This window comes from Aythya ferina (genome assembly GCF_964211825.1).
Source record: "Aythya ferina genome assembly, chromosome: 5".
Classification (NCBI taxonomy): domain Eukaryota; kingdom Metazoa; phylum Chordata; class Aves; order Anseriformes; family Anatidae; genus Aythya; species Aythya ferina.
The window spans coordinates 20,563,048-20,589,112 of record NC_140301.1 but is presented as its reverse complement, the minus strand read 5'-3'; the positions used below and the strand labels follow the sequence as shown (position 1 = coordinate 20,589,112).

Genomic DNA, 26,065 nt, shown 5'->3' with positions numbered 1-26,065 from the left:
ACTATGGAATATATCAATAAAAGTCCACATCTGTTACTCTACCAATAGTAATGGTAAGCTAATGGAAAGCATGCTGGTTGTAAAGCATTTTGTTATTCATTTTCCTTACCCATTTACTTTTTTGTTACCGTATTTCTGTCCTACAGGAGTTGCATATTTCTGATGAGTACTGGTAAAAGTTTATCCATAAAATGATGCAGTGCATCCAAAAAAAATGAAGTGAAAAGGAATAAAGAGAAGAGTAGGCAAGAAATTAAACCTCTGTATAGGAAGGTCTAGTCCAGGGAAGCTGGATATGTTGTAGTGTTAGTAAAAACAGGGATGATGTGAATCACAGCTTGCACATTTACAACACACCACCGTCTAAGGCATAAAAAGGCAATTGTATTGACTTTAAGGAGGAGCAGCTTGCCTGTTTTGTTCACAGAAGATTCTGAAATAACACTGCCAAGATTTAAGACAACAGAAAAGGGGAAGGCATAACAAAGCAAGATTTCTCATTCTTGTCTCTCAGAAATATATTATACCTTGCTTCATGTAGATCGAACAGCTTTAGGTCCCCTTGACATACTAGTGGCATATGAAAGCCCTGCGGATGGATAGAGCGTTAGATTGGAAGTAATAAGGTTGTGCCTGACTTACCTCCGCATTTGTAGCAGATGTTACAAATGTCATAACATGAACCTTTGGGATCAGGCTGGAAAAAAAAAAAAAAAAAAAAAAAAAAAGCAAGACAACAGATGTAGGCCTCTTAGTTTTACCAGCAAGTATAGTCTGACACTATATAACACTATTCTGACTTGATGTTAATACCTCATCCTCCTCCTGAGAACAGAATCAGTGACACTAACAATTTCTGAAGCTGGAGAGGGGTGACAGCAGTTTTCTTCCACAAGGAATTTTAATACTAGTTTAAAAATAAAAGACAATAGAATTATCAGCCCAATAAGTGTCGTCGTGTTATATCTGGATAAGTAACACATATATATTCATTTGGGATGAAATTGATAATTTTAAGGAATTTCTTTATGCTGTCGTAATGTTTATGCATTTTTCCATTGATAGGTCCAAATCTCACGGAGTAGGCATTTACTTAAAACATTGCCAAATGCCTCAGTTTTTAACCCCCTCAACTCACCCTGTGTTTGTGTCTCCTTCTCCCTTGCCTTGCACATCTGTCCTCCTCCCATATTTTTGCAGACTTTTTCAACTCTCTCTTCAGAGCAATAGGACTTCTTGGGAAGTTCCTATCTCACTTTAATTATTCAGACCAATATCATTAAATCTACAATGACATCTAAAACTTCTTTTACTGGCAGCACTTTCTCAGCTATTCTATCTATTGTTTTGACAGTTTTCAAAACATTTTTGTGCTTCTCACATTACCCCATATTTGTGACCAATCCTCTCTGGACCTAAGTGTACCACTTTTCTCTCTTCTTTAAGAATGCTACTGTCTAACAATATTGGAGTTGGACTTCATGATCTTTGGAGGTCTCTTCCAACTGAACTATTCTATTGACCTATGGTGGTAGAGTTAACCTCCTTCATATTTTATCTATTTGTGGGAGCGCACTGTATGTGTTAGGATTACACTCCATATACTTCCATTCTGTATATATTCTTCCTTCTCACATATTTTTGTGAGCAGTGTAATAATTAATTGTAAAACAACCCCTGTAAAGTGAAGTTGATACTGGGAGGTAGCTCTAATTCAGTTATATCAGACATTGGTCCCTCCTCTCCATGTCAATGCGCATTTTGCTACCTTGCAGAGAAGCTAATGACTAGAGCGAATGTTAATAGTTACCCTTAATTGTTTTATGGGTGATGTAGTTCTTTTGCTTCTTCTATTGATTTTAATGGAAATTGTGTGTTCTTTACTTTGTGCCGTTGTCCTCTGTGTGGTGGAAGGTGCATGAAGTTATTCCTTCTCCTGTTTTTCTGGAGTTTTGGCCAATGTTGCTGTATTTCATGGGAGGAGAAGAAAATTAATTCAGGAGTGCAGGCCCTTGTATTTTTTCCCATGTGTTTCAATTTAAAGCAGTGGTGATTCTCTCTGCCACATCACTCCCTCAGGTGCTGCCATTCTTGAACTGGAGGCTTAGCCCTCTCCCTGAAGAATTTCATTGTCAAGGAGAAGAGTGGGGGTTCTCCCATGAAGAATTTTAATCACCCTGTCTGTAGCCCTTTTGAAGGAGGCACAATAGTTCCTATAGTAACTACTACAGTGTGGGAGAAAGGCCAGTGCTCCCTCCCCCAGCCACAGATGGAGAACTCTCTTTGCTTAGATGACTGGAAATTCTTGCACAGCAAAGCCTTCATACTTAAGAGTGAAAAGAAAAATCTCTGAAATAAAGTAGTAAAATGTACAAATACGTACTGATTAAGAAACAGTGTTATTTGAGTTATCAAATAGAGAACATAAGAATCTTGAATATGCTAATCTCTAAGGTGTGTTTAACTTCCAATCTTGGATTTTTTAATTTTAAGAAGTTCAGAAAAGAGAGAGAAATATTTAGGACATCAGAAATCTTGCTTCATCCTCCCACCCCACACCCAGAGAACAAATCCTGTGGGAAGGAACAGATCCATAAAGCAGATGAAAATAATTGGGGAACAGGCACATAAAATAGATGAAAACTTGCACTAAGACAGCCACTTCTCTACTTGCTTTTTTCCATTCACCTAGAATCTGGGGAAGGGGAACACATTTTTTCTGGGAAATACATCTTCAGATCTTTTGATTTCAGTTTTTCTTTCTTTCTTTTTTTTTTTCTTTTCTTTTTTTTTTTTTTCTTTCTGCTTTTTTGACATTTTTATTTGATCAGTTTTAAGTTATGGAAACTAAAATAAGCTATTAAAAGTCTTGGTTTTTTGTTTGTTTTTGTTTTTTAAGTTTAAAAGTATTAACTTCAATTTGAAAAACAAATTTCATTACAATTTGTTTTAATCCCTAGAGTTTTTGATGAAACACTATAGAAGATCTACTTGAAATAAACAACACACCTGTAATCCTGTTAGGTAACATTTAACCAGTTCATTCTTGATAACTACTTAGTTATTCAATGGAAAGGTTTGGTTTGCTTTCTGAGCAGTGGATTCTCCAGTAATGAATACATGCTGTGTACTAGTGACCAGAAGATGGACGTCTAGAATAATAGGCATTTGCCTACACAAAAAATAGATTTGAAATGCCATTGTTAGCTTTGCAAGTTGATTATCATATATTGCATTATGCATCTTACATGTAGTCCTTTGTGACAATTTTGTGCTGATACTTTATTGCTGTGATACTTAGTTGGTAATGGCACAGCATTAATGATTCCCATAGCTTTACTAAACCAGGATAAAATACTTTTCCACATATGTTGCAACTCCATCTGAGATTTATTTCTTCTTCCCATCTGTGTGGGTGGATGTTATAAGGGACCTAAATTTTGGATCCCATGATGGTTTACGATGAGGTAGAGTGGTGACATCATCTACTTTCTTTGGATACCCTTTCCAATTTAGAGGGCAAAATCTCTGCTTACATCATGCTGGTTGCCCACCATTGATCACAGTTTAGAACAGGATCTGAATATATATAATCTATACCTTATGTCATCAACATACATCTCAGGCCTAGAAGTTGATTCTTGCTAAAGATTTCTCTCAAAACTTAGAATCAGTGATAAATGGGGTGGCAAAGAATGATCAACAGGAAAAAAAAAAAAAAAAAAAAAAAAGAAGAAGAAAACAAAATGTAGCAAGGTATTAAATATGAAGTTAGAGAAATTAAAAGCAATAAAATGTTTATGTGGATTTTACAATATGTAAATACTAGCCTGCTTTCATGAGCCTAATGTTGGTTTCACATTATTTTTCTCTCACATTGCATCTTCTGTTGTTCAGTCTAGCCCTCCATCAGTGTCCCTGTCTATTCTAAAACAGAATTTTTGAGCATTTCCAAATAATTTGCTCATTGGAAAATCCCAGGGTTTTAAAATGGCATCTCACTTCTTCCTGTGAAACCACTCTGGTTATCTCATTCAACTTCACTGTTCTTTCACAAGCATTTGGAGTTGTTCCTTGAAATAACAAAAGAGAAATCTTCATGTAGATTGAAAAAAATCTTTACATTGAAAAAAATGTATTCAAAACTCTGTTTACATGCTTTACATGCTTCACATATATGGTCACCTGAGATGATTCTCTTTCTTATCTGAAATTATCATGTATTTTGTTAATACCTATAGGGAGAAATATTAGATGACCCTGCATTGTCTAATATTTCTCTTATAATATTTCATTTTAAACCTGCAAGGTATGTAGTCATATGTTATGTATTTTGTGAATAAAAAAGATAATTGTTTTTTTGGTGGGCTGTTTATGAACTTTCATATTTATGCAGGCCTGTTCAGGCTTTGCTAATTGAAGTCTGACTTTTTTTTTTGACATAATCAGAACTATTCAAGATCAAAAAAGTGAAACATGGGCTCTATTTTTTTTTTAAATGACTATTCAGACAGCAGATTACCTAAATGTGTGTGATGGGATGGGCCTGCCTCTCCCTCTCCTTTCAAGCATACAAAAAAGTGCTGCTCAGAAGAGTTAAAAAGAAATTAATAAATGAAGATTTTGAGGCTAATTGAGTAAAGGCCTTTCTAAGTAAATACAATTTCAGGAGAATTAATTAAAAAGTTCAGAATAGTTTTAAAAAAAAAATTATCAAAGCAACAGCATTTTAAAACTTAGTCTGAATTGTACCAAAGATTCCACAAAACCAATTTATGTTGAGATGTGGCACACAACGTCTCACAAAAGTATTTAGGGAGAACTGGTGTTACATTTTCATTCCTAGAGCTCAAAAAATATGGCTTCTGTTTAATTACTGTTCTCTGTTCACTAGGAGAAGGTCACAGTGGACATCAGTTTTTGGTCATTCTTTGCTCCAGAGGCTTAGAAGTGTGTTAGAGGAAATCCTCTCTTATAGGGATACATGGAAATCTTTGTTAGGCAGTGTACATTTTTCTTTCCCATAGCTTCCCACTCCTTCTAGCACAATTGCAAATGCTCTTGAGATTGCATTAAGCATGCTTAGACTGCCCCCAAGACACATTGAAAGGGATGTGGTTCTTCCTTCACCACATGCACAGCCAGATTAGTCATTGAGGGAGAAAATTTAAAGAGGAATTTATGAGCAGTTAGATTTTTTTCCTTATTAATAGCTTGTTACAGAATAATCCTATGCCAGGAATAGACATGTCAGTCATGTCAATCTGGATAGTAAAAGTCACGGTCCAACGCTATGGGAAGTAAAATATTTCAATGGGGAGAATCCTCTGTTCCAGCACAACAAGGTGTATTTTGAAATCATTCAGTCTTCTTGTCACTATTAGTAATCAATATTTGATAGCAATATTGATTCAGCCAGCTTTTTTGTTAACCAGAATTTTACGTTCAAGCCTTAAACTTTGTCAATTAAAAGTAGACAGTATAAAATATGACTACATATAAAAACAAACAAACAAAAAAGCCTATTTATAGAAGTTCGTTCATACTACTAAAACAACAGAAACTTGGAAGAAGAATTTAACCTGGGTTTGGAACTTGTTTCCTTTGTGCCTCCTGTTCCAGTTGGTACACATGCTTCAGCCTTCTCCATGTCCTGATTTCACTTAATTCCTGATACTCAAAAAAAGAAATTAACCCCTTGAAAGGAATGCTTTGTTTCTACATTTAAAAGAGAATCTACTTTAAAAAAAAAAAAAAAAAAATATATATATATATATACACACACATATACAGATCTTTAGGACTGTGAAGTTCATTGAGCTGCTTTGATTTATATGTTCTGATATGAATTCTAAATCCCTTGCTTTCCAAGTTTTCTGTGAGCAGCTAAACTGCATCTGTTGATGGTTCCATCCACAGGGGGAGTGATTTAGAGATGACTGGATGTGGCTCTTATGATGGGGGCCAGTTCAGTATTTATAGTTTGTTTTGAAATTTCATAAGAAAATAAAATCATGGCCTGTTTTTTAATCCAACCATTTCAGTCTATGTCTTCCTTTCATCTATTGTCTTGCGAATGATCCATTCAGCACAAATAAGAGGCTTTGTGCTGTGATTGGACTGTGAGATTGCTGTGTTTTTGAAATCTGTCAATGTGATATGCATCTGTATATTCCAAATAGTATTTCTTCTGATGCAGATACCTTTATTGAGAAATCTTCAAAGCTCAAATAAGTAACATAATGATGTAATGAAATCAAAAGATTGAAGAAAATAAGTTTTTCACCTGTTCTAGATTTATCTTAATATTTCTGTCTCATTCCTCAAAATGTTAAGAATAATAGTTAGGGAAATGAGAGAAATACAGAAAGGGCATATTTAACATCTATTATGTTACCAAAAAAAAGAGTTGCAGTATGGCTACTAGAAGCAGAATGGTTTTCTGTTTAACATATTTATGTTGGTTGTAAAATTAGGAACTGTCATTACAACACCACATCACCTGAGTAAGTGTAAGACACATAAATCAAGAAGTTCTGCTATAAAACTGTCAATGATCTGAATGCCTTGAAAGTACTGCAAGGTATTTGTGTACATGTATACCAGCCACTAGGATACAGGCATCAATAGAGGATTTAACTGACAATGTTAAAGCTAAGATGTGGCCCTCTCTTGTTTTCTAGTTAACTCACTGACCTTGAGTCTTTTGGTTTGACGTATAGAACTGAGAGCAACCCAAGTATGAAGAACTGATAACTTACCTGCAAATATCACTTCAAGTTAAAGATACTGTTTTTAAAGTATTACATTGCCTTCATGCATTTTATTCAAGTTATTATACTCACATGCTAAAAAAACTGCAATTAACATCATAGAACTGGAAGCAATATTCTGTATGTAATGGATACGCTTTAAAATGCCAGTGGATTGTAAAGGAATGATGTAGTGCAGGAAATAGAAAATTAATTGGAAGACAAATTCCAAGTGGTGATGTGTTCAGATAATGTGTGGAAAATATAACGCAGTCTAGATGGAAGAATGAAAGAACCTAAAGGATTTAAGCAGGTTGTTTGTTCTTTCAGAGGTTCGTTTTGTTTTTTTGCAGTGCTCCTATGGAGACTACTATGAAGCAATGCCTAACAGTCCAGAACTGTAAATTTCATTTTTGTTGCTGGTAGATTATAAATGAAATGACATTGGGGGAAAAAAAAAAAAAAAAAAAAAGGTGCTAATTGATAGCAAGCATAGTGGGGACACCAATCATCTTCACAATGCCACATATTCTGTTTAATCCCATAACAAAAGCTAGTTTCCCTTAGAAATATTGGTACAGCTCCTGTGTAAGCAAACCTTTGATAACATATCTGGAGGCTTAGTAAGGAGGAAAGAAGGATCATCTTTAAGTCTCATGTCTGGAAAAAAAAAAATAATAAATTTAAAGGAGCCTTAGTTGCTAGCAAATTTTATGTGCTCTGATTTTTTTTTTCATGATATAGGCATTACTGTAAATGGTAGGCGTCACTATAGCTATAGGAAAAATAAGACTGAAAAGAAGCAAAATGATTTAGGATCAGAAGACTGATACAGAAAAACATAATAACAAATAAGTACTTAAAACTAGTAAAAGAAGAATATTATGCTGGCATGTCAAGCAAGCCACTTTACTAACTAATGTTAAAAAACAAGTACAACATATCTGTCTATTACCAACTTTAGTTGAAGTGTAAAGGAGAAGTCTTGAAGGCTTATTTTCTTATGTTGGTAGCATCTGCATCCTCAAGTATCTTCAGAGAAAAGAAGACACTGAGTCTAGAGCAGTCACCATTTGTAATTCTGAGCTATGGCCTGAATCCATTAGCAATGAAGCCACATGTTTGCCTAATATAAATAGCTTAGAATTTCCTGCAAGGAAATTACATGAAGCATCAAATAGGTCAATATGACTATCATTACTTGGCATATATCTTTTCTTACTGATATCATGTTTGGCAGACAGTATCATAGAAGACTAAAAAAACGTTGCTCTATGTTTTATTTTCATTGATGTTAAATTAGAGTGTTTAGTACTGACAGTCATCCATTCTACTTGTTTTAGTGGCTCCCTTGTTACTTCTTTTTCCTTACCGTGTGTTGTAAAGAGGTTTCAAAGGCATTAGACCATCAGTGTCTTTGGACGTAAATGTTTTTGTATGCACTTTAAAATTTTACCTTTTTGTGCCTGCTATGGATATGCCTGGCTTTGAAACTTGTAGGAATGTCCCAGCAGTGCTGTGCCGTCTTCTCCGTGTTATTTCTTTGTTCATGTGGGAAGTATAGCCTAAACCAAAGAGGAAATCTCAGCTTGCAGTCAATACCTATGTTTGGTCACTCAGACTTAATTGCTGGCTTTGTGCTCCTGGCATAGAGAGTTTAATGAAAGATGAGTTTTATGATTTCTTAGCGTGTTTTCTAATCACTTCTGCTTTTGAAACACAACCACCTGTTACTAAAATTGTACTTTTAAACTATATAATTTAAGTGTAGAAGTTGAAGTTTTAGGTATCTTTTCCAGCAACTAACATTGACACCTGACATACTACTTCCCTATAATTAGGAGCATCTTTGATATCTCGGATGTGATGACAGTGCAGCTGTTGCCAAATGTTAACTTTTTAAAGTTGTGTTTACTTCATTTTAGTTTCAAATAAGATAAGTAACATGTTAAGATAAATCTCTCAAATATCTTCCTGGGTAATATTTAGTTCTCATCATTACATTCCAAAACATTTACATTATATTTAGTGCCTTTTTCAGTACTACATTCTGCATGCTATCATCGTAACGTATGAAAAAAAATTCTACAAGAACTGAGGACATATTTGAATAGACTATTCATTTCCAGAATTCCTGGACATTTAAATAGCTTTCTTCTTCTTCTCTGAGGATAAAAGGATACTTTTATCCTCAAAATTTTGAGTCACTGAAAATTATGTACCAATTTTACTATATGCAAGGCAAATTTGAAATCAACACTGGTGTTTAAAATGCAAAATATATTTAAGTAGTTAATGTGAAATGGTGTGATCAGGGATTAGAAATGAATGTGCAGACCTTGCAACATAACTGTTTTTTATTCAGTTATAGGTGCCCAGCGCAGGAGAAGTCCCAGTGCCCTTGCCATTGAAGTATTTGAGTCACATTTGGGAAGTCATATTTTACAGGTAAAAAAAAAAATGGCTTTTCCAAGAAAAATCAAAATAACTAGTCAGACCTATTTCTGCCAATAATTTGAATACTGTTGGTGTCAGCACTTATATTAATGAAAATTAATGAAATATATTAATGAAATTTAAAAGGTCACATTTATTTCTTTTTAGAAAGTCCATGATTGGAACAATTTGAGAGGGAAGGCAGGTGTTGTATAGATGAATCTCAATATTTTGTTGTTTTGAACTGTGCAGTAGGTGTTTGCTTGCAGAATGTATTTGTGTGTGTGCACAAAACAGTATTTTGTGTTGGTGATTTTATTTGCCTTATGTGTCATGCACAGATTTAGGGTGTTTTTCCCCACTTTGGTTTATGTGCACTGCTTTCCTCTTTGATATCACAGTTGTCATGATTATGTATCACAAATTTGCTACAATCTGCAAAGAGAAAAGATGAACAGCAGCATGCTTCTTAGGTCTCCTTAGCTATGAGATAAAAACTAATCAGATATTTGTCAAAGAATTTAGTCACACTGTAAAAGGAGCTATATTCCAGCAAGATTAGATTGAAAAAACAGTAAACTGATGGAGATGTTCTTATGCATGCTTTGTTTTGTCAGGGTTAGTACAGCCTTTCTTATGTTACAGTAATCAAAGTGGAGCAGAAGCAGTTAAGAACAAAATGTGAAGTGTTTTGTCAGCAAGGCAAAAACTCAGCACTATGGAAATAATAATAATAATAATAATAAAAAAAAACACACCACTCTTTACATGTAGTCTTTTCTAACCACAGCACTGAATAACTACACTTAGCAATGTACACAGATTCTCAATGCAAATATATTGCTTGGTATTTTATCTTTTGAGAGGTACAAAAGAGGTAAATTAGGATATTATCATGAGAAATATTCCACTTAAATTGAAAAGATTGAGAGCTATCTCTCCGTACTACCTCAGCTGTGGCATTCAAAAGCATTATGGATAATGTCAGATTTTTCACATATTTTTAAAGTAACTAAATGCCAAATAGCAACAAAGATAATTTTAGGAAAACATGAAATTAACCAGTAGAATGAATTTCTCTTTGGAGCAAAAATCATGAATGAAGTGACTTACTTAGTTGTGCATCCTTAGCAAAGATCTAGCTCAAATTTTTGATTCTATAAGCAAATGCTTGCAGTATAGTAACTGTACCAAAGGCACCAGTATCTACAGTACTGTTTGCATATCACACAGAAATGCTGTTATGCTGTCTCATAAATGTAGGGGGGGAAAAAAAAAAGAATAAATAAACAACAGTTTTGTGATGTTCCAATTTATGTAATTTGTTTGTGTGGTGTTTTGAGTATGTAAAAATGTGCTATATATCCTAGAGGTATCTTTCTTGTAATATAAATTATAAGAAATATCTAGACAAAATCTTACTGAGACTGATTTATATATACTCTTTAGGTATTAGGTTTGATGCTATATGAACATATGAGTCAATTTTTAAGAACAAAACTAAGGCGTCCACTTTGACAGATTTATAGGTTGAACTAGGAAATCTTAGACGTCTTTTCCAATCTGAATGATTCTACGATTCTATTCTATGACAACTACTTGACATTTGAATTTTTCACTTATTGTGTATTTTAGACTATTTAGCGATTTTATTGCTTATTTAAGCTAGATTACATTTTTTTTCTACTTATACATGATAAATTAGGGTGTTTTCAGGATATATCTTTCTCATAATACTAGTAAAATAATCTGTATTGCACTGTAATAAATGGATTGAGGATTTTCAATCAAAATTGCCATCAACATAATATTGAATATCTGTTGAGGTGTGGCCTTCTCAGAGAGGGTGGTGCTTTTACCAAATTACTCCTATTAATCTCCTAATTGATAGTAGAAAGTTATACTCTGACATTTAAGAGAATAGACTGTTGATGATGGATAAAGGACAAAATAAATTAATAATGGTTGCAAGTTTATCATGATATGTTAAAATCTTATCTTATTAGAGTAATCAACACTTGGAAAGAAAGTCTAGGTCATGCGTTCAAATGCACCACTTTTAAAAGATCTGAACAAATTTCAAAGTACTGTTTTGTGGTTTTATGGGTAGAAAAATAATCTCTGGAAAACATGTAAATTTCCAGAAGATAAGTAAAACAACAACCAGATAGATTCTGCAATGGAGTACTGTTCTAACAAGTTCTCATTTAGCTTGCTGCTCCTAAAGATGATATGCAAAGCAGTGCTGTGATAAGTATTGTTTGCAAGTGAAGTAAACAACCTTGCAGAATGATTATACCTTGGGACTACCTGTTTTTCAGTCTGCTATCTGAGGAAGTTGAATTTATAGTTTGTTTAATCCCTTTTGCTATTAATATTTTGAAGACTGGGTTAAGTGTAATCTCAGAAATTAAGAAGCCTCTCTAATCCTCCTAATATTTTGATACTTCAAAATTTATTGACAGACACATGAGAAGCATAATACAGTATGCTTGAAAAGGTGGATGTAGGTGGATGTTATTTATGATGATGTAAAAATAGAAATAGAGGTGCATCTTGTGATACTTTACATCTTGATTCTATAAGCAAGAAGTCTCGGTCAAGTCCACAAATCCAAACCATAGTCAATTACTGTATATCATGCTGAAGAGATTCCTACAGTAGGTATGCAGCCAAGGAAACCAGCTGCTTGTGGAAAAAAAGAAACCCCAAAACATGAATATGTGAAATGTTGTCAAATCATTGTGTCCAAAGTCAGGGCAAAATAACTTTGAAATGTTTTCCAAGTAAGATTACCTGTATGATGAAGAGAGAAAAAATAGGTAATGGCAATATGTTCATTATTTTTTAAAAATGATTTTTGGTTTGTCAGATAGTTGTGTTTTGTTTTATTCTACATTTGTCTTTGGAAAAATAGCGTTATAATGAGAATAGACTTCAATAAAGACATCTTCAGTTTTACAGTTCTATGTATATATGTGGTATTTATTAAGTAAATCCAGTAAAAAATAATTTCTTCTGTTGCTTGCTATTCAGAAATTTGACTGAAACTGGTTTTAAAAATTAACAAAAAGATGATCAGTTTATACAAGGCTCATGGATTTTTCCTGTAACTTCATTGCTATTGAGGAGGTATGGAAAAGGGTCAGTAACCCCATATTCTTCATATAATCAGGAATGATCAGGAAATGTAGAACTAAATATAGAGAAAAGGGAAAGTTAGTGAATATATTTGCATATGCAAATTAGCTTAATTGATACTGCTTGCCTCTACAGGGATTTTTCATTACAAACTGGAGTGCTACATTGTTCAGCTCATATTGAGTAATTTAGTAACTAATGAGACCAGTTTGCACTAATTTGCATATGATAAATGAGCTTAATTGCAGTAAATAACTTGGAGGCATAATTACTTAATTTTCCTGTGTTGCATGGCTTTTAAGTTCACGTATGAACAACTCAAGATAATTTTGCATATTTAAATTAGTTGCTTTTAAAATTCTTGAACAAAAAAGAACACACCTTACAATCTGAACTGTAAAACAATTAAAAGTAAAATGTACAGTATTTTCAAATAAAATTTAATATCTATAAAAGATATTTCTTCCTTTAAAATACCAATGACTACTTAAAGAATAAATATTTGGAATTATACAAAATGGAATAGCTTTTAAAGTCAGAATAGGATAGAAAGATGGTATTCGTAATAATAATAGAACTGTGTATCTGAACTGTAGTGAGTGGTACATATTTTGTATTCCTGCATACAAGAGTGATAACTTTCATAATTGCATTCTTTGCTTCAGCAGTGCCTATTCAGCTGTTAAGAAGCTGTAACACTTTCATATAGCATTATATTACCATACTCAATAACTTAGATACTAGTTGTCTTAAATTGCATATACTGTCCTACCTCCACCTCGTTTTGTGTGAAGAAATCCTTAAATCAGCACTCTGAAGTGTCAGAGTGCAGCAAAATGCCTCTTTTTTTTTTTTTTTTTTTTTTTTTTTTTGATAGACTTGGTCAGTGGTGAGCACTGTCATTAATAACCCTCATGACAGAGACTTCTACCTTGAGTTTCACCAAAAAAAAAAAAAAAAAAAAGGATCCTATTTTCATTTCTGCCATGCCCCTAAAATTATTGGCCATCACATCCTTTTGATAGAATTGATAGACTTGAACTACTGACCTAGACAGGGAAAAAAATCAAATGCTCAACTAACGAAATGTGCATAGCAAGGTCTGTTGTACACAGGTGATTTGCAAAGTAGATGACATTTGTTGAATTCTTCATCTGTGCCGCAAGGCACTACTCTCCTAGCAGATTTTTTGTAGCCCTGCTGAATGGTTTCTTCAAAATTTTGAGACTCACTTTTCCCTTTCTCTTTATATCTATTTCTTATACTAAGGAACCATTTTGAGATGAACGAAGGTCTAAGTAGTTGCAGTATTAGATTCCATGAGACAAAAACAACAGGATTCTATTAAGGTCAAAGGAAACAGAGGCTCAGTTGAAATTCTGACCCTAAAGACTCTGTGTTCTTTGTCATCTTTGAGTCATGAGCCACAAGATGTAAAGGGCATGCTCTGGAGATCCAGGAGTGGAACACAATTCAGAAAGGATAGCTGTAGTGGATGTGCAGTTCTACCCAAGGTATCCCAGCCAAGTTACCTGTGGTATGCACTCAGGTTGTAACCCCTGCATACTTTGTAGCATCCTCGTTATCAGCGCAGACATGATCATGTAATGGTCCTAGGATGGGAGCACCGTTTGAACTCCCTGGAAGTCACATATGGCTTAAATGCTATGGTTTGGCTTTACTCCATACAGTGCTCCCAGACTCTCTATGGATGTGAAGGGCAGTCCAGTATTTTGTAAATATGGTTCATATTCTTTTTCCTGCCACTGGAAACCTCAGCATGGGGGTAGAGCTTCATAGAGATTTAATTGTCTTTACTCCATTCCCTGGAGAAACCACAGGTTATTAGACCCTATGAGATTGTTTTAGCTTTTGCGTATTGAAAGTCAGCAAGCAAGCAGACCATATGCAGCCTATGAATGCAAGAAGACTGATGTATTGTTTGCATTGTGAACAATTGAAAAATGTCTCTTTCTAACAATTTTATTTTTGTTTTAAAATATACATTTATTAATAATTGAGGTTAGATTTAGATTAGATATAAGGAAGAAATTCTTTTCTGTGAGGGTGTTGAGGCACTGAAAGAGGTTGCCCAGAAAAGCTGAAGAAACCCCATTCCTGGAAGCGTTCAAGCCCAGGCTGAATGGGGCTTTGAGCAACCTGGTCTGGTAGGAGGTGTCTCATGGCAGAGGGGGTGGAACTAGATCTTTAAGGCCCCTTCCAATCCAAGCCATTCTATAATTCTTTTCTTTTATTAATACTTCCAGCACTAAAATACTAAGAAATATGCAACTGTAGAAATATATCATACATGTCAACATAGTATACTGCTGCTCTTCAGAGTAGGTCCGTAACTAATTGTGAGAAACATCCAGGATGAATGTATCATCTCTGGTTCCTGTGAATCATTCCAGATGATGCCATAACCATATAGAGTAGCTTAAACTACATCTTGGTCAGCATGTTATTTTTTTGGTGCATGTCACATAAGTTTACGTTTCCTTAGGAAAAAAAATGAGGAAAATGAGTAACAGTCTCTTCTCTCTACTTCTCTCTAAGTGAATGCTTTAAAAGTTTGTCTTCTGTTTGCAGCTGGCTACTACCCATTCTACCTGCCTGTTCTACCTAAATTTGTGTCTAGAATTGTTTTCTAGATGCTGATTCCATCACAGTCTTAGGTGTGTAACAGCTGCAAATAAGAGTGAATCATACACGTGATACTCTCAGAAGTATTTGTGATTACACATCATTGATCAACTGAATGTTAATAAATATTAATAATATTTCAGTAGTTACAAAACAAAAGGCTTTTTCTCATATTCAACTGAAAAAATTGAAAGTTTTTATCAGGAGAATGTTTCTATTTTCTCCTAAAAATGCAGTTAATTCAGCTTTATGAATTGGTATTTTCAAATGCAACAGGTGTAGAAGCAAATACATGATTCAAAGGAAACTTCTATATCAGTTTTTTCTCTGTTATCCATATGGATCTTGTCCTCTGTGTCTGTCACTAGTTTTGTAGCACTGTGACACCCTTTGAAGGACAATGTTATTCTGCCAAGCTTGACATAGACAAAAAGTTGAAAGAATTCACTATTCATCTTCACTACAATATTTAGTGATGTTTGGAAGATGTTGCTATTTACCTATAACTACTACATTGAATATAACAAGACAATGACAGTATTCATGTTTTCTAAAAACATCTTGCTGGAGAGCATTCAAGTAAAGATTTTCATGCACTGGGAATGTTCAGCATGCAGCCACTTTAGATTGTGGAATACCTGTGAGTTTTTTATTTTATTTTATTTTGTTTTGTTTTATTTTGTTTTTGTTTGTTTTTTATTAAGACAAAGCAAAGGTTAGTGAACAGAATAAATTATTTACATTTTTGCAGTAATGAGTGATTATGGATGAAGTACAATTGTGCGTAGTGTCATGGAGACAGAAGTTTTTCCTGTACTGAAAATAAGTACTAACATTTCACTGTGTAAGCACTCTATTAGGAATTAAAATTGGCCATATGGTATGGATGATCACAGTGGAAGAAGAAAATAGATGGTTCTAAAATTTGCCTTCTCTGAAAAATATTTGAATCTTGTAAAACTTTGGAGTATTTTAAATAGATATAAGCAGTACAGGTTGATGTTAAGTTTCGAGGTAGTTCTGTGGCTGGCTGGACCACAGCTGAGTAGAAATCCGTTTTCTTCTAATATTTGAATTGTTACAGAGAGCTTCATCTGACAAGAGAATGTCAAGTGGAAAACAGAAAGGAAGGTGTTGCAGTGCTATAAAATATTAGGGAGAAGATTTACTTTCTCATTTGTTATTTTCATTCACTCTAAGTATTACATATTGAAGTTAACTCTGTGTAACAGTGATCAGCACAGAAATAGTGACAAGAGAGTAAATGTGAGTAAGCAGATGATGGTAGTGCTGATTGAGGATTTTTCCAGTCTGCAAAAGTTCTTAGCAGAAAAGACTTCTGCTGGCAAGGAGATTTGTGAAGAGCTGTTGCTAGTGGTGATGTTTGTAGTGGTGAGTGTACCTTTGTGAGGATGAAGAAGACTGTTCAGTTTTTTGCAATCTGTATTGGGCTACAGGGACAGACTACTAACCATCCTGTGTTAGTATGTGTCAAAGATAGGCAAAAAGAGGGAAACGTGAAAAAGCCAATAAAAAGTACAAAATTTAGGGTATGCTGGACAGCATAGGTCTGTGCAGTCTGTAAAAAAAAATATATATATATATATAGGGATTAAGTAGTGAATAAATTATGCATCAGTAGCCGAAATAAAGTGGAAATTAAAACGTCAATTAAGAAAAGATAGTAGTTGCAGAACAAGCAACTCAGCAAAGTGATCTCAAACTTTCTCTTGGCAGCAAACAGCTATGTGTAATGCAGTGAAACAGAATGAGTATATAATGGGTCAGAATTGAAGGTTTGGAGACCACAGACCACATAATCCCTCTATGAGAGAATTATTTCTATATGTAGTCTACTTTGTATGTTTAAATTTTGATACTGAACCTCATCTTTATCATACAGCTAGTTTTTATTTAAAAAAAAAAAAAGAAATAAGTGGCATTCAGAGCATTCAGATACAAAACCAAAGGGGGAACTGATTGTTCTCAACAAAATGCTGTCCAGAAATCGAACACAATTTGGGTAAAAAAGTAGACACTTAATCTAAATCTCTATTTAAAAATAAAAATAAAAATAAAAATAAAAATAAAAATCTTTCAGTATACAACTGTTTTATCTAGGAAAACTGATAGTTGTATAAAGTTCAAATTAGTCATTCAGAAACAGTGAGATAACAGTAATAAGTAGGATGCTGTAATGCCTTGGTATAAACTGAACAAAAATTATAGATTTATGGTATAAGAGACAGTAGTGTATATGCAGAGGGAAGGTTGACCTTCTGAACGTAAAGTTTCCGACTGGATAGGATGAAAGAGAATAATCTCAATTGTAATTAGGAAGAAAATCATATATAAAAAAAAAAAAGGAATGAGGCAGGAGAATATCATGATAGTAAGTGTTACATTGAGAAAAAGAAAGATACACAGCCTACTTGGAAAAAGTAATTTGGGGTGACTTGAAATGCCCAGTTATTAACAGGTCAAACACCTCACCCAAACAGAGTTGAAAAGCAGGAAAACAGTGTAAATGCTGGTATGTTGTGAAGAGCCACGGGACTCTAGTAAGAAATGATTGGTATCTCAGCTTTGTACTGTCCCTTTCCAGGGAGATTCTAGGCATCTCCATCCACACTCTCCTGTTTCTGATTTAAGGATAGATTCTATGTCACCTTTCACTGGCTAAATACATAATCTACGTAGGAATCTGTCCAGGTTTGATCACCAGTCTCACTTTAAGCACTTTGTAGTGCTTTGTATTCTCAGAAGATCATCCTCTTGTAATAAAAGTGTAAAAGTCTTACACCAGATGTTATTTAGAACTTTAGAAATCGAATTGTGTATTTTTTTTTCCAGCATAATTAATGGAATTATGATAGGTATTTCAAGCTGAAAAGAGGCAGAAAAACCCTCTAATAGAAATTGTAATGCTGCATGCCTCTATTCAGTGTTCTATCTTTGTTCTGTGATGCTACTTTTGCACTTTAAACATGTGTAAATGCCACTGAATGCTACTAATAAATGCTATGACTCTGGTTCGACACTGGTTTAAATTATGAAAGAGGTTAGCCTGATACGTTGCGTGTTTCTACAAAAGGCTGGGAACAAAGGCTAGATTTGAATCTGAAAAGGTTAAAGGAGTTGCACAGACAGCATTGTTAAAAGGGACATCTCAGGTCCATTAGCTGGAACACAAAGCAAGAGGATTTCCTGGGTTCAGGAGACTTGAAAGGTGCTGATTTGCATACTCCAATTTGTCCCAGTCACAATAAGTGCCTCAGATTGAATCCATAAGGGCAGTGCTTTCAATCTGGAGTTATGTCATAGGTACAGCATCCATGCAGTTGCTGCCCAAGGGGTTGTATGTTAAAAGGAGATTGGGGGAGGGGTGGGAAATGCTAAATTGTTTTGCAATTGGAGCTTGAAGCAGTGCACTTAAACCTGCATTTTATATGGCAACTGTATATAAAAGTGTGCAGTTTCATTTAATAAAGAAATATTTGATCTGAGCAGGACACAGCATACCACAGTGTGTCATTTAATTCCTGGGAAAGTATTTGAAGAAAATGACATATCTCAGCACTGTTTGTTGACCGTTTTGTTGTCACCTGCTGAGTGTTGTCATTTCCATAGCCAGTGGGCTGTATTGAATCAGACAGAGGGAAGAGGCCATTAACAGAAATGGAGGACTTTCTGCAGCCTGTAGATGCTGAAGGAGGAATTTTTCTTCAGATACATCAACAGAACTCTATTTAATGGAGTCTACATTCAGCTATGATTTGGGATTTAGCCCTGTTTTGAACTGAAGTAAGGTGGCCTGAAAAGTATAGGCAGCATAAACTAATATGTGGGTTGACCGGAAAGAATTATACCTTCTGTGTTTTCTTTCTTTTTTTTTTTTTTTTTTCCCCCAGTCACAGCGTTTATCAAGATAGGAAAAGGGTGTTGATTTCCGATAAATAAATACAATTGGGGAAAACAATGTTTTAGGTCATGCTGTGCAAGTTAACAGTGATATTTTTCTTCGCTATCTTGAAATCATTGATGACATAGTTTCCAAGATTCCTCATTTCAGATCCAATGAAAATAAAAAGCATTAGAAATAGGCTTCAAGCATCCTTTGTACTCTGCAATAGAAGTGAAGGGAAGCAGTATGTGCCCTCTTTTTCCAGAGGATCTGGCAAAGGGTAATATAGGCGTCTGCATGCAGAGAATCCTTAAATGGAGCATGTGCTCCATTTAAGATTCATGTGAATGCTGTTGTTTGAGGCTGCTTTTAACTCTAATTTATTTCATTATACCAGCTATCTGCTAACTACATTTTCATAATTTTGTTTGTAAGGTCTAAATAAATGTAAATATTAATATTGAAATAGAGGTTGGGGGTTCAACCTTCACTATTACAGTAGAATCTGGAGCCCCAGATGCAGTGCTTTATCCCCTGGATTTTAGGTAGAAAGTGCAAGCACTTTTACTGAGACTTTAAAACGCATAAGAGAACACAAATATAGTTAAAATAAGTGAGTCGTGTTTGTGGAGAGTGCACTCTGTTCTTGACTGTGTTAACTTTAAAGTTGATTAAAAGTAGTTGCTTCCATTATTTGCTGCTAAAATGGCATTGTATTAGAATTTCTACCTGTATAGAAATTATAAAAGATAGCATGGAAACAAATGTGTTTTGTTTTGTTTTTCCAAAAGTGACTTAATTGTGTGCAATTACATTGTATCACATTTTCTTTGGGTATATTTTATAGGGTCACATAAGATGCAAATCAGTGCTGAATGCTGTTTATTGATTATGCACAGCACTTAGCCAATGAATTGTTTTCTTCTTTCACGTTTTCTCCATTCTATGAAGAATACTATTTAGGTGTACCCATTGACGCTAATGTAAGACTATACCACTTTGATAGTGTCTGATTGAATTCTGGTTTGATTGAATGAATTGTAAATTCTTTCTTACATATTCTAGATAGTGATTTATGGTGGGTATCATTGGCTTGCTTTGTGCTTAGTATTTGTTCTGTTTTTCCCTTTAATTGTATATTCTGCTGAAAATACAGATTATAAACTTTATGACTTCATTCATAGTTTTTATAACATGGAGGTGGTAGACTATTTGCCTTTAATGCACACTTTAAGGAGTAGAAAAAATCTGTAATGTATGTGTGTTTATGTCAAGAAATTCTCCTTACATTTCCAGAGTGGCCTACAGCAGGGAACAGGAATTGCTCCTCCCAGGCATCATTATAGAGGACACCTTTGCTGTGACAAAGAAGGTCTCATAGACCACTGTTAAAAACATTTGTTTACTTCCCCAGAAATAACAATGGTAGAAATAGTTTTTTTGTTCCTACTGTACGTCATTTAGGAGTGGCAAGAAAGTAAGAATTAACAGTATAGAATCATAGAATTATATAGTTCAGAAAAGACCTTGCAGATCACCAAGTCCAACCATCAACCTCACCTACTGAGTCCCAGCTATGTCCCTTACTGCCATGTTCACACGTCTTGTAAATAACGTCAGGAATGAGGAGTGCACCACTTCCTGGGCAGCCTGTGGCAATGCTTGGCCACCCTTTCTGTAAATAAATTTTTCCTGATAGCCAATCTAAACCTCCCCTGGTGCAAACTTGAAACCATTTCCTCACATCCCCTCACTTGTCACCTGAGAAAAGAGACTGGCACCCTCCTTGATACAACCTCCTTTCAGGTAGTTGTAGAGAGCGATGAGGCCTCCCCTCAGCCTCCTCTTTCCCACGATAAACAATCCCGGTTCTCTCCTCATAAATCTTGTTCTCTAGTCTCTTTACCAGCTTGGCTGCTCTTCTCTGCATATGCTCAAGCAAGAGTAGGTCATCTTTCTTCAGGCCATCACTAAATGCTTTGTAGTCCACAATATAAAAAACATTTTTTTTTATTGAAAGTTAATGAAATTAAAGCTTGTGTGGAGGCCTAATATGTAACAGAGCTGTAGAAACTCTCAGATTTCCTCTAGACAGTCTCAAAGAAGGTGAGTTACAGGTGAGACTTAAACTGAAAGGCTTTACACAGTGTTTCAAGTGTTTGAAGCAACCAAACTTTTATGCCAATATGTATTTTTTTTATGCCACAGTGGTTTCGAATATTGTGGTTTATTTATATAAAGTATGCTGTCAGCAAACAGCACTAGAAATAACATGTAAACCCTCTGTTAAATCTCGGAAAAAAATATGGGACTTTAAATAATATAATTGAAAGGACGTCACAAAGTTTCATCTTTCCATTTGTCCTTTCTCTTTTTCTTTTTTAAGTTTTACTTTTATGTGTCTGAAATAGCACTGATCAAGACAAGGTTTTTCATCCTTTACAAATTATGCGTTTGATCGAAATCAAAGATAGAATATGGTACTCCTTTTGATAAAAACTGTCTAGAAATTATATTAAAATTATACAATAGTTATCAAAATGTATGTTAGAAGGTAGGAAACAATTCAGAATTTCAAGGGTTCAATGTTGTATTTCTCTATTAAAATAAATAAATAAATAAATACTTGGCTCTGTTTATTATAAACCTAAACTTTTTGGCCTGAAACTGGAAGTCATGCTTTCATATTCTTCTGTTTCCAATTACTTGTAAGTAGCTATTTTTATATGTTACACTTAGCACCCAAAAAAAAAAAAAAAAAAAAAAAAAAAGGAGGTTTTCAATTGTATCCTTAGTTATAGTCTCCTAAAGCTATGCCTGTGTGGACAGCAGACAGTACTGCACCTTCTGGTAGAAAGCTGGTAGAAAGCCCTGCTCCTGCTTAGTGCAGGCACTAAGGGCGTTGTGGGGTTTATTATTTGTGTCTACTTTTAGGCACCTTAAAATATGTATTTTAGGATGTGGTAGTCCACGTTAGGTTGTGCACATACTGTGGGAGAGGAAGGGTGCTGCTGTGTGCTTAGTCGTTGCATATTTAGGCTACTGGATTTGTACTGCACCCCACACTGCCACGGTGTTTGCCAAAGGCTAATTAGCGCCATTTGGCATTCCTTCTGCAAAAGTTTCCCCAACTCCCTTACAGATTATTCCTGATGAGGGCATGAATTATCTACATGTAGGAGGTTTGGCAGAAAAGTGATTATAGCTTCTATTGCTGAATTTATGAGCTTGTATACCCTTAAGCCTTGCTGTAGAGTGACTTCCTGCAACCTCCTTCTTGGAGAGGCTTGGAGAGACTCAGGAATGTCCCTCCTCAGGATGTCCCTGTAAATGAAAAGTGGTGTTTCCCATTTTCCTATCTGAGGAAATGATTAACATTTCTTGATTTATGGATATTATCAAGCTTTGTTTTGTTCCCAAGTATTCAGGTATTTTTGCATTGTAAAGTCAAAGGAGGAAAAAAAAAATCTAAAAAAAATCTACTGTTGTAGTTTTTCAAAGCAAACAAGGAAGAACAGTAGTAACAGCAGAGCACAGCATTTCAGTGAAAGAGGGTTTTATTTCCTTCAGTGTCAAGAATGTGGCTGTCAAGTGTGACACATGCAAATTTCTAAGTGGGTGTCAATGATATATTGGCAAATTTTATATGGATTTTTTTAACCGTATAGAACATTTTAGTGAAGTGTGTTTTCCTTTTTATAAAAATGTCTTTGTGGTGCCATCCAAATCTTGCACTTGCAATTCTTGGCTGTATATCTAGCGGTAAAAAAATTGTTTAGGATTAAAAAGTAATGGATGGTATCAGCAGAGCTCTCTATCCACAAGACAGGGAATGAACATTTACACAGTTTTCAGATTCGCTGTACTTGCAAGATTTCATCATCTGTGTCTAAATCACCAGAAACAGTAGAAATACTGGAAATAGATGTATAGTGACATATGAAAGCTTTAAGGGATGCATGCTATGCTCAGATAGTAGTTCTTAATATGGAGGAACCACTCATTAATCCAAGAAACATGACTACAGAGCAACAGCAGGCTCTGACCCACAGCAGACAGAGTATCGGGTTTATCAGCAAAGGCAGCAGCAGAGCCAGAAAAGGAAAGCTGACATCCAGATGCCGGTGATACAAGCATCCTATCCAGACTTGGGCATATGGGTCCTGCATCTGTCAGTGTTACACCAGCAGTTGGCTCCCAACCTCGAGCAGACTCTGTATTCCCAATGAGTTAGAGATTCCAGCCAGCACAGTCAGTGAATGGATAAGCCAAGTCTTCTGAAGCAGTGCTGTTATATTGGAAAGGCAAGCTCAGGTCGAAAGAAGTCCTGTGAGATGGTATGAGGGCTCTTCCCATTCATGGCAAGATAGTGTTGCGTAAGATTTTTTCTGCTTATGCTGGCATGTAAAAAGAAGTGACATGGTAAGGAAATTATAGCATTTTTTAAATGCCAACAGAAAAATAATCCATCTGAAAGGACTGTAACTCAGATGTGTTTTGTTTTGTTTTGTTTTGTTTTTTCTCATGTGGAAAAGAAATGTTAATATTTACTTGTTTATTAGCCTTGAAGAACCAGTATGGGTTCCTAAGACAGCTTTGATCTGCAGAAACCTCAAAGTCGCCTCTTTTTAATAAAGAAGCTCTCTGCCTATATTGTCCCAGTTTCAAAACCCTGAGAAGGCCAAATCCCTTTGTGCCACACAGAGCAATCTCAGAGAGTGAGAAAATCCTGTGATGGAAATGAGGGTTTCTACCTCTCCCCCCATCTCTGCCACCCCCAGCATTTTCTCCATCAGGAAAGTTCTTTATCCAGTACTGCTTTTCACTTGTATGAGCTAATGGGAGGGCTGTCCTTCAAGAAACTTGAAATAGAAGCATTCATTTAAGAATGACTGCGTGACACCAACAAGCATCAAGGACACTATAGGACACAGAAACTCAGCACATTGGACTCCTTTAGAAGATGAAGGTGTAAAAGACAAGAAGTTGGTAAAGAAGATTAATCCATCTTCTTTAATTGCCTGTAATCTCTTCCAGAGGTAGCTGTATACACCAGTGGAGCATTTACTTCTTGCCTGATTTCAAGGCTTAGACTAAATTCATTGTAAGCATTAAGTGGTCAAAATGCCAATGCTGAATTTACTGTTGAATAGGCTAGATATTTCTGCACAGAGACAGGAAAGAATGGACTGTGAATATGAACACGTTACTTTTATCAGCTCTTCCCCACAGTTTTACTTGGATGTTTTAATTTTGAGAAGTTCTGGTCAACCCTTTCCAATATAAAAGTTATACGGTATATAGGGATTACTGGAAGCTAATCATACAAGTCTGAGGAGCTGTACAAGTCTCCCTTATTTTGAATATGAGCGGTACTGGAAGGATTACTGAGAGTGCAGCATGTACTTCATAGCTTTTTAAATAAAAAATGGCAATCCTTTAAAATAAGTAGCCAATAATTATTAATTCATTTAGCTAGTACTATAAAAATGTTAGTCATTTGGAACTAATATGGCTTAACAGGCTTCTACCTTGGGGATTTCATTTTAGTTTAGCAATTATGTACTTTTATTTTAAAGTGTTGTTAATAACAGCAACAATAATACTTCTCTTAAAGATGTGATTTTATGAAGTGTGTTTTTCATTTTTAACCAGCTCTTATATAAACTAATAGAAGAGAGGTTTTGGTTTAATTTTACAAGGGAAATGTTTCAAATTTTAAAAAATCAGCGATATTAGAGGAAGATAAGGCAAGATGTCCATCTCCTAGCCTACTAAGACACAGGTAAATTGTCTTTACGAGCCTCTCTAGAGTTGAGATAAAATCGGACTTGAAATTAAAAGCAGAATCAAAAATGTGCTCTGCTCAGTTTCCTTTTTTCTGTACAATAATATTTCTATTGTATTTTTAGTTGTTGTCACTAATATATGTGACACTAATAACTGTGAATATTAGTTATTGTTTGTCCTGCTGTGATTTATGACATACAATTCTACGAATGTTGCAGATGTCTGTCATCACAACCTTACTACTTATATAAAATTTTATGCATTACATAAGGAAAAAGTGCTTCATATTAGAAAAAAGAAAATTAAACCTTGGAGGTAATTCTCATAAAAATCTCATTGGAGAATACTGAAACCTTTAAAAAATATTCTGCATTATTATTTTGCTGCTTGTGCTGTTTCACTAAACTGCATTCATTCCAGATTTTTCTTACTACAGAGAAATTGTGTCTTTTCTGGCAGAAACACTTCATTTAAACCAAACCAGCTATGTGATGTCTGGGGCATGCAGAAGGCTAATTTTAGAAATAGAAGGCATTTTACAACTATGAAATAAAGCTGTTGTTGTTTTGAATTACCCATTACAGTAAGTTTTCTCTCATTCTGGACTATAGTCCAGAGAAGGAGGAGAATTCTGCTCTTATACGTAGGAGCACAGAGATTAACTCTAACTGACTTGAATTAGATTCCGTGAGTGTCCTCCAGACATTAGCAATTGAAAAGGGCTCAAAATAACATGAATTTCATGAAAATAACTTAAGAGGAGGGGAAACATTTTTCTCTATTAATGTAATAGCGAATATATTGACAAATTAGTATTTTTGTTAAAATTTTAAGTGATATTATATTTAAACTGATGGAACTACAGAAACCCCCAAAAAAGGCTGAGCGAATACAGTCGTGTTTTATTCTGTCCTGTCAGGCAGAAGGCTTAGATGTGTATCTTTGTGGTTGTCACTGTTTAAAATAGAAATACTAATAGGGAAGCACTTTTGAACAACACTGCTGACAATACTAATAGTAGATTAAAAGAACTGGCAAGAATACAGAAATTTCAATTTGGGCATCCTATCCGTGGAGAGGAAAAAAAAAAAAAAAAAGGCTGTGGGATTCAGCAGGCATTGAAGATGATTACATGCTTTCCTTTATGACCAAAATTCTAGGGTTGTGATCCCTTCATGTGACTTCCTCAGCACCATCCATACTGGAAAAGATCCTGAAGAGGAATAATAAGAAAGCCACATGACAATGTTGTGGTTTTGCCCTCCCTTTTTCCTAAATAATGTGTATTTTGAAATACTACTGCAGAGCTAAACCTTTAGGTCACATGTGATAAATTTCTAGCTAATCGTCTTAAGTCAAATTCCTCCATGAACTTTATGCTACAAGAGCCACAGTA

The 26,065-nt window shown here is 34.9% G+C and overlaps 1 protein-coding gene across 11 annotated transcripts in view; it reads left to right on the top strand.

The window, feature by feature from the left end:
- Nucleotides 1–26,065, top strand: part of NPAS3 (neuronal PAS domain protein 3) — a 615,258-nt gene that overhangs the window by 296,599 nt on the left and 292,594 nt on the right. For 9 of the 11 annotated variants that reach the window (XM_084521173.1, XM_084521175.1, XM_084521174.1 and 6 more), the window contains one exon: nt 9,118–9,200. In XM_084521173.1, coding sequence (XP_084377299.1) covers nt 9,118–9,200 — 83 coding nt within the window. The remainder of the gene's footprint in view (nt 1–9,117; nt 9,201–26,065) is intronic. The other 2 variants (XM_084521176.1, XM_084521179.1) reach the window with 1 other exon arrangement.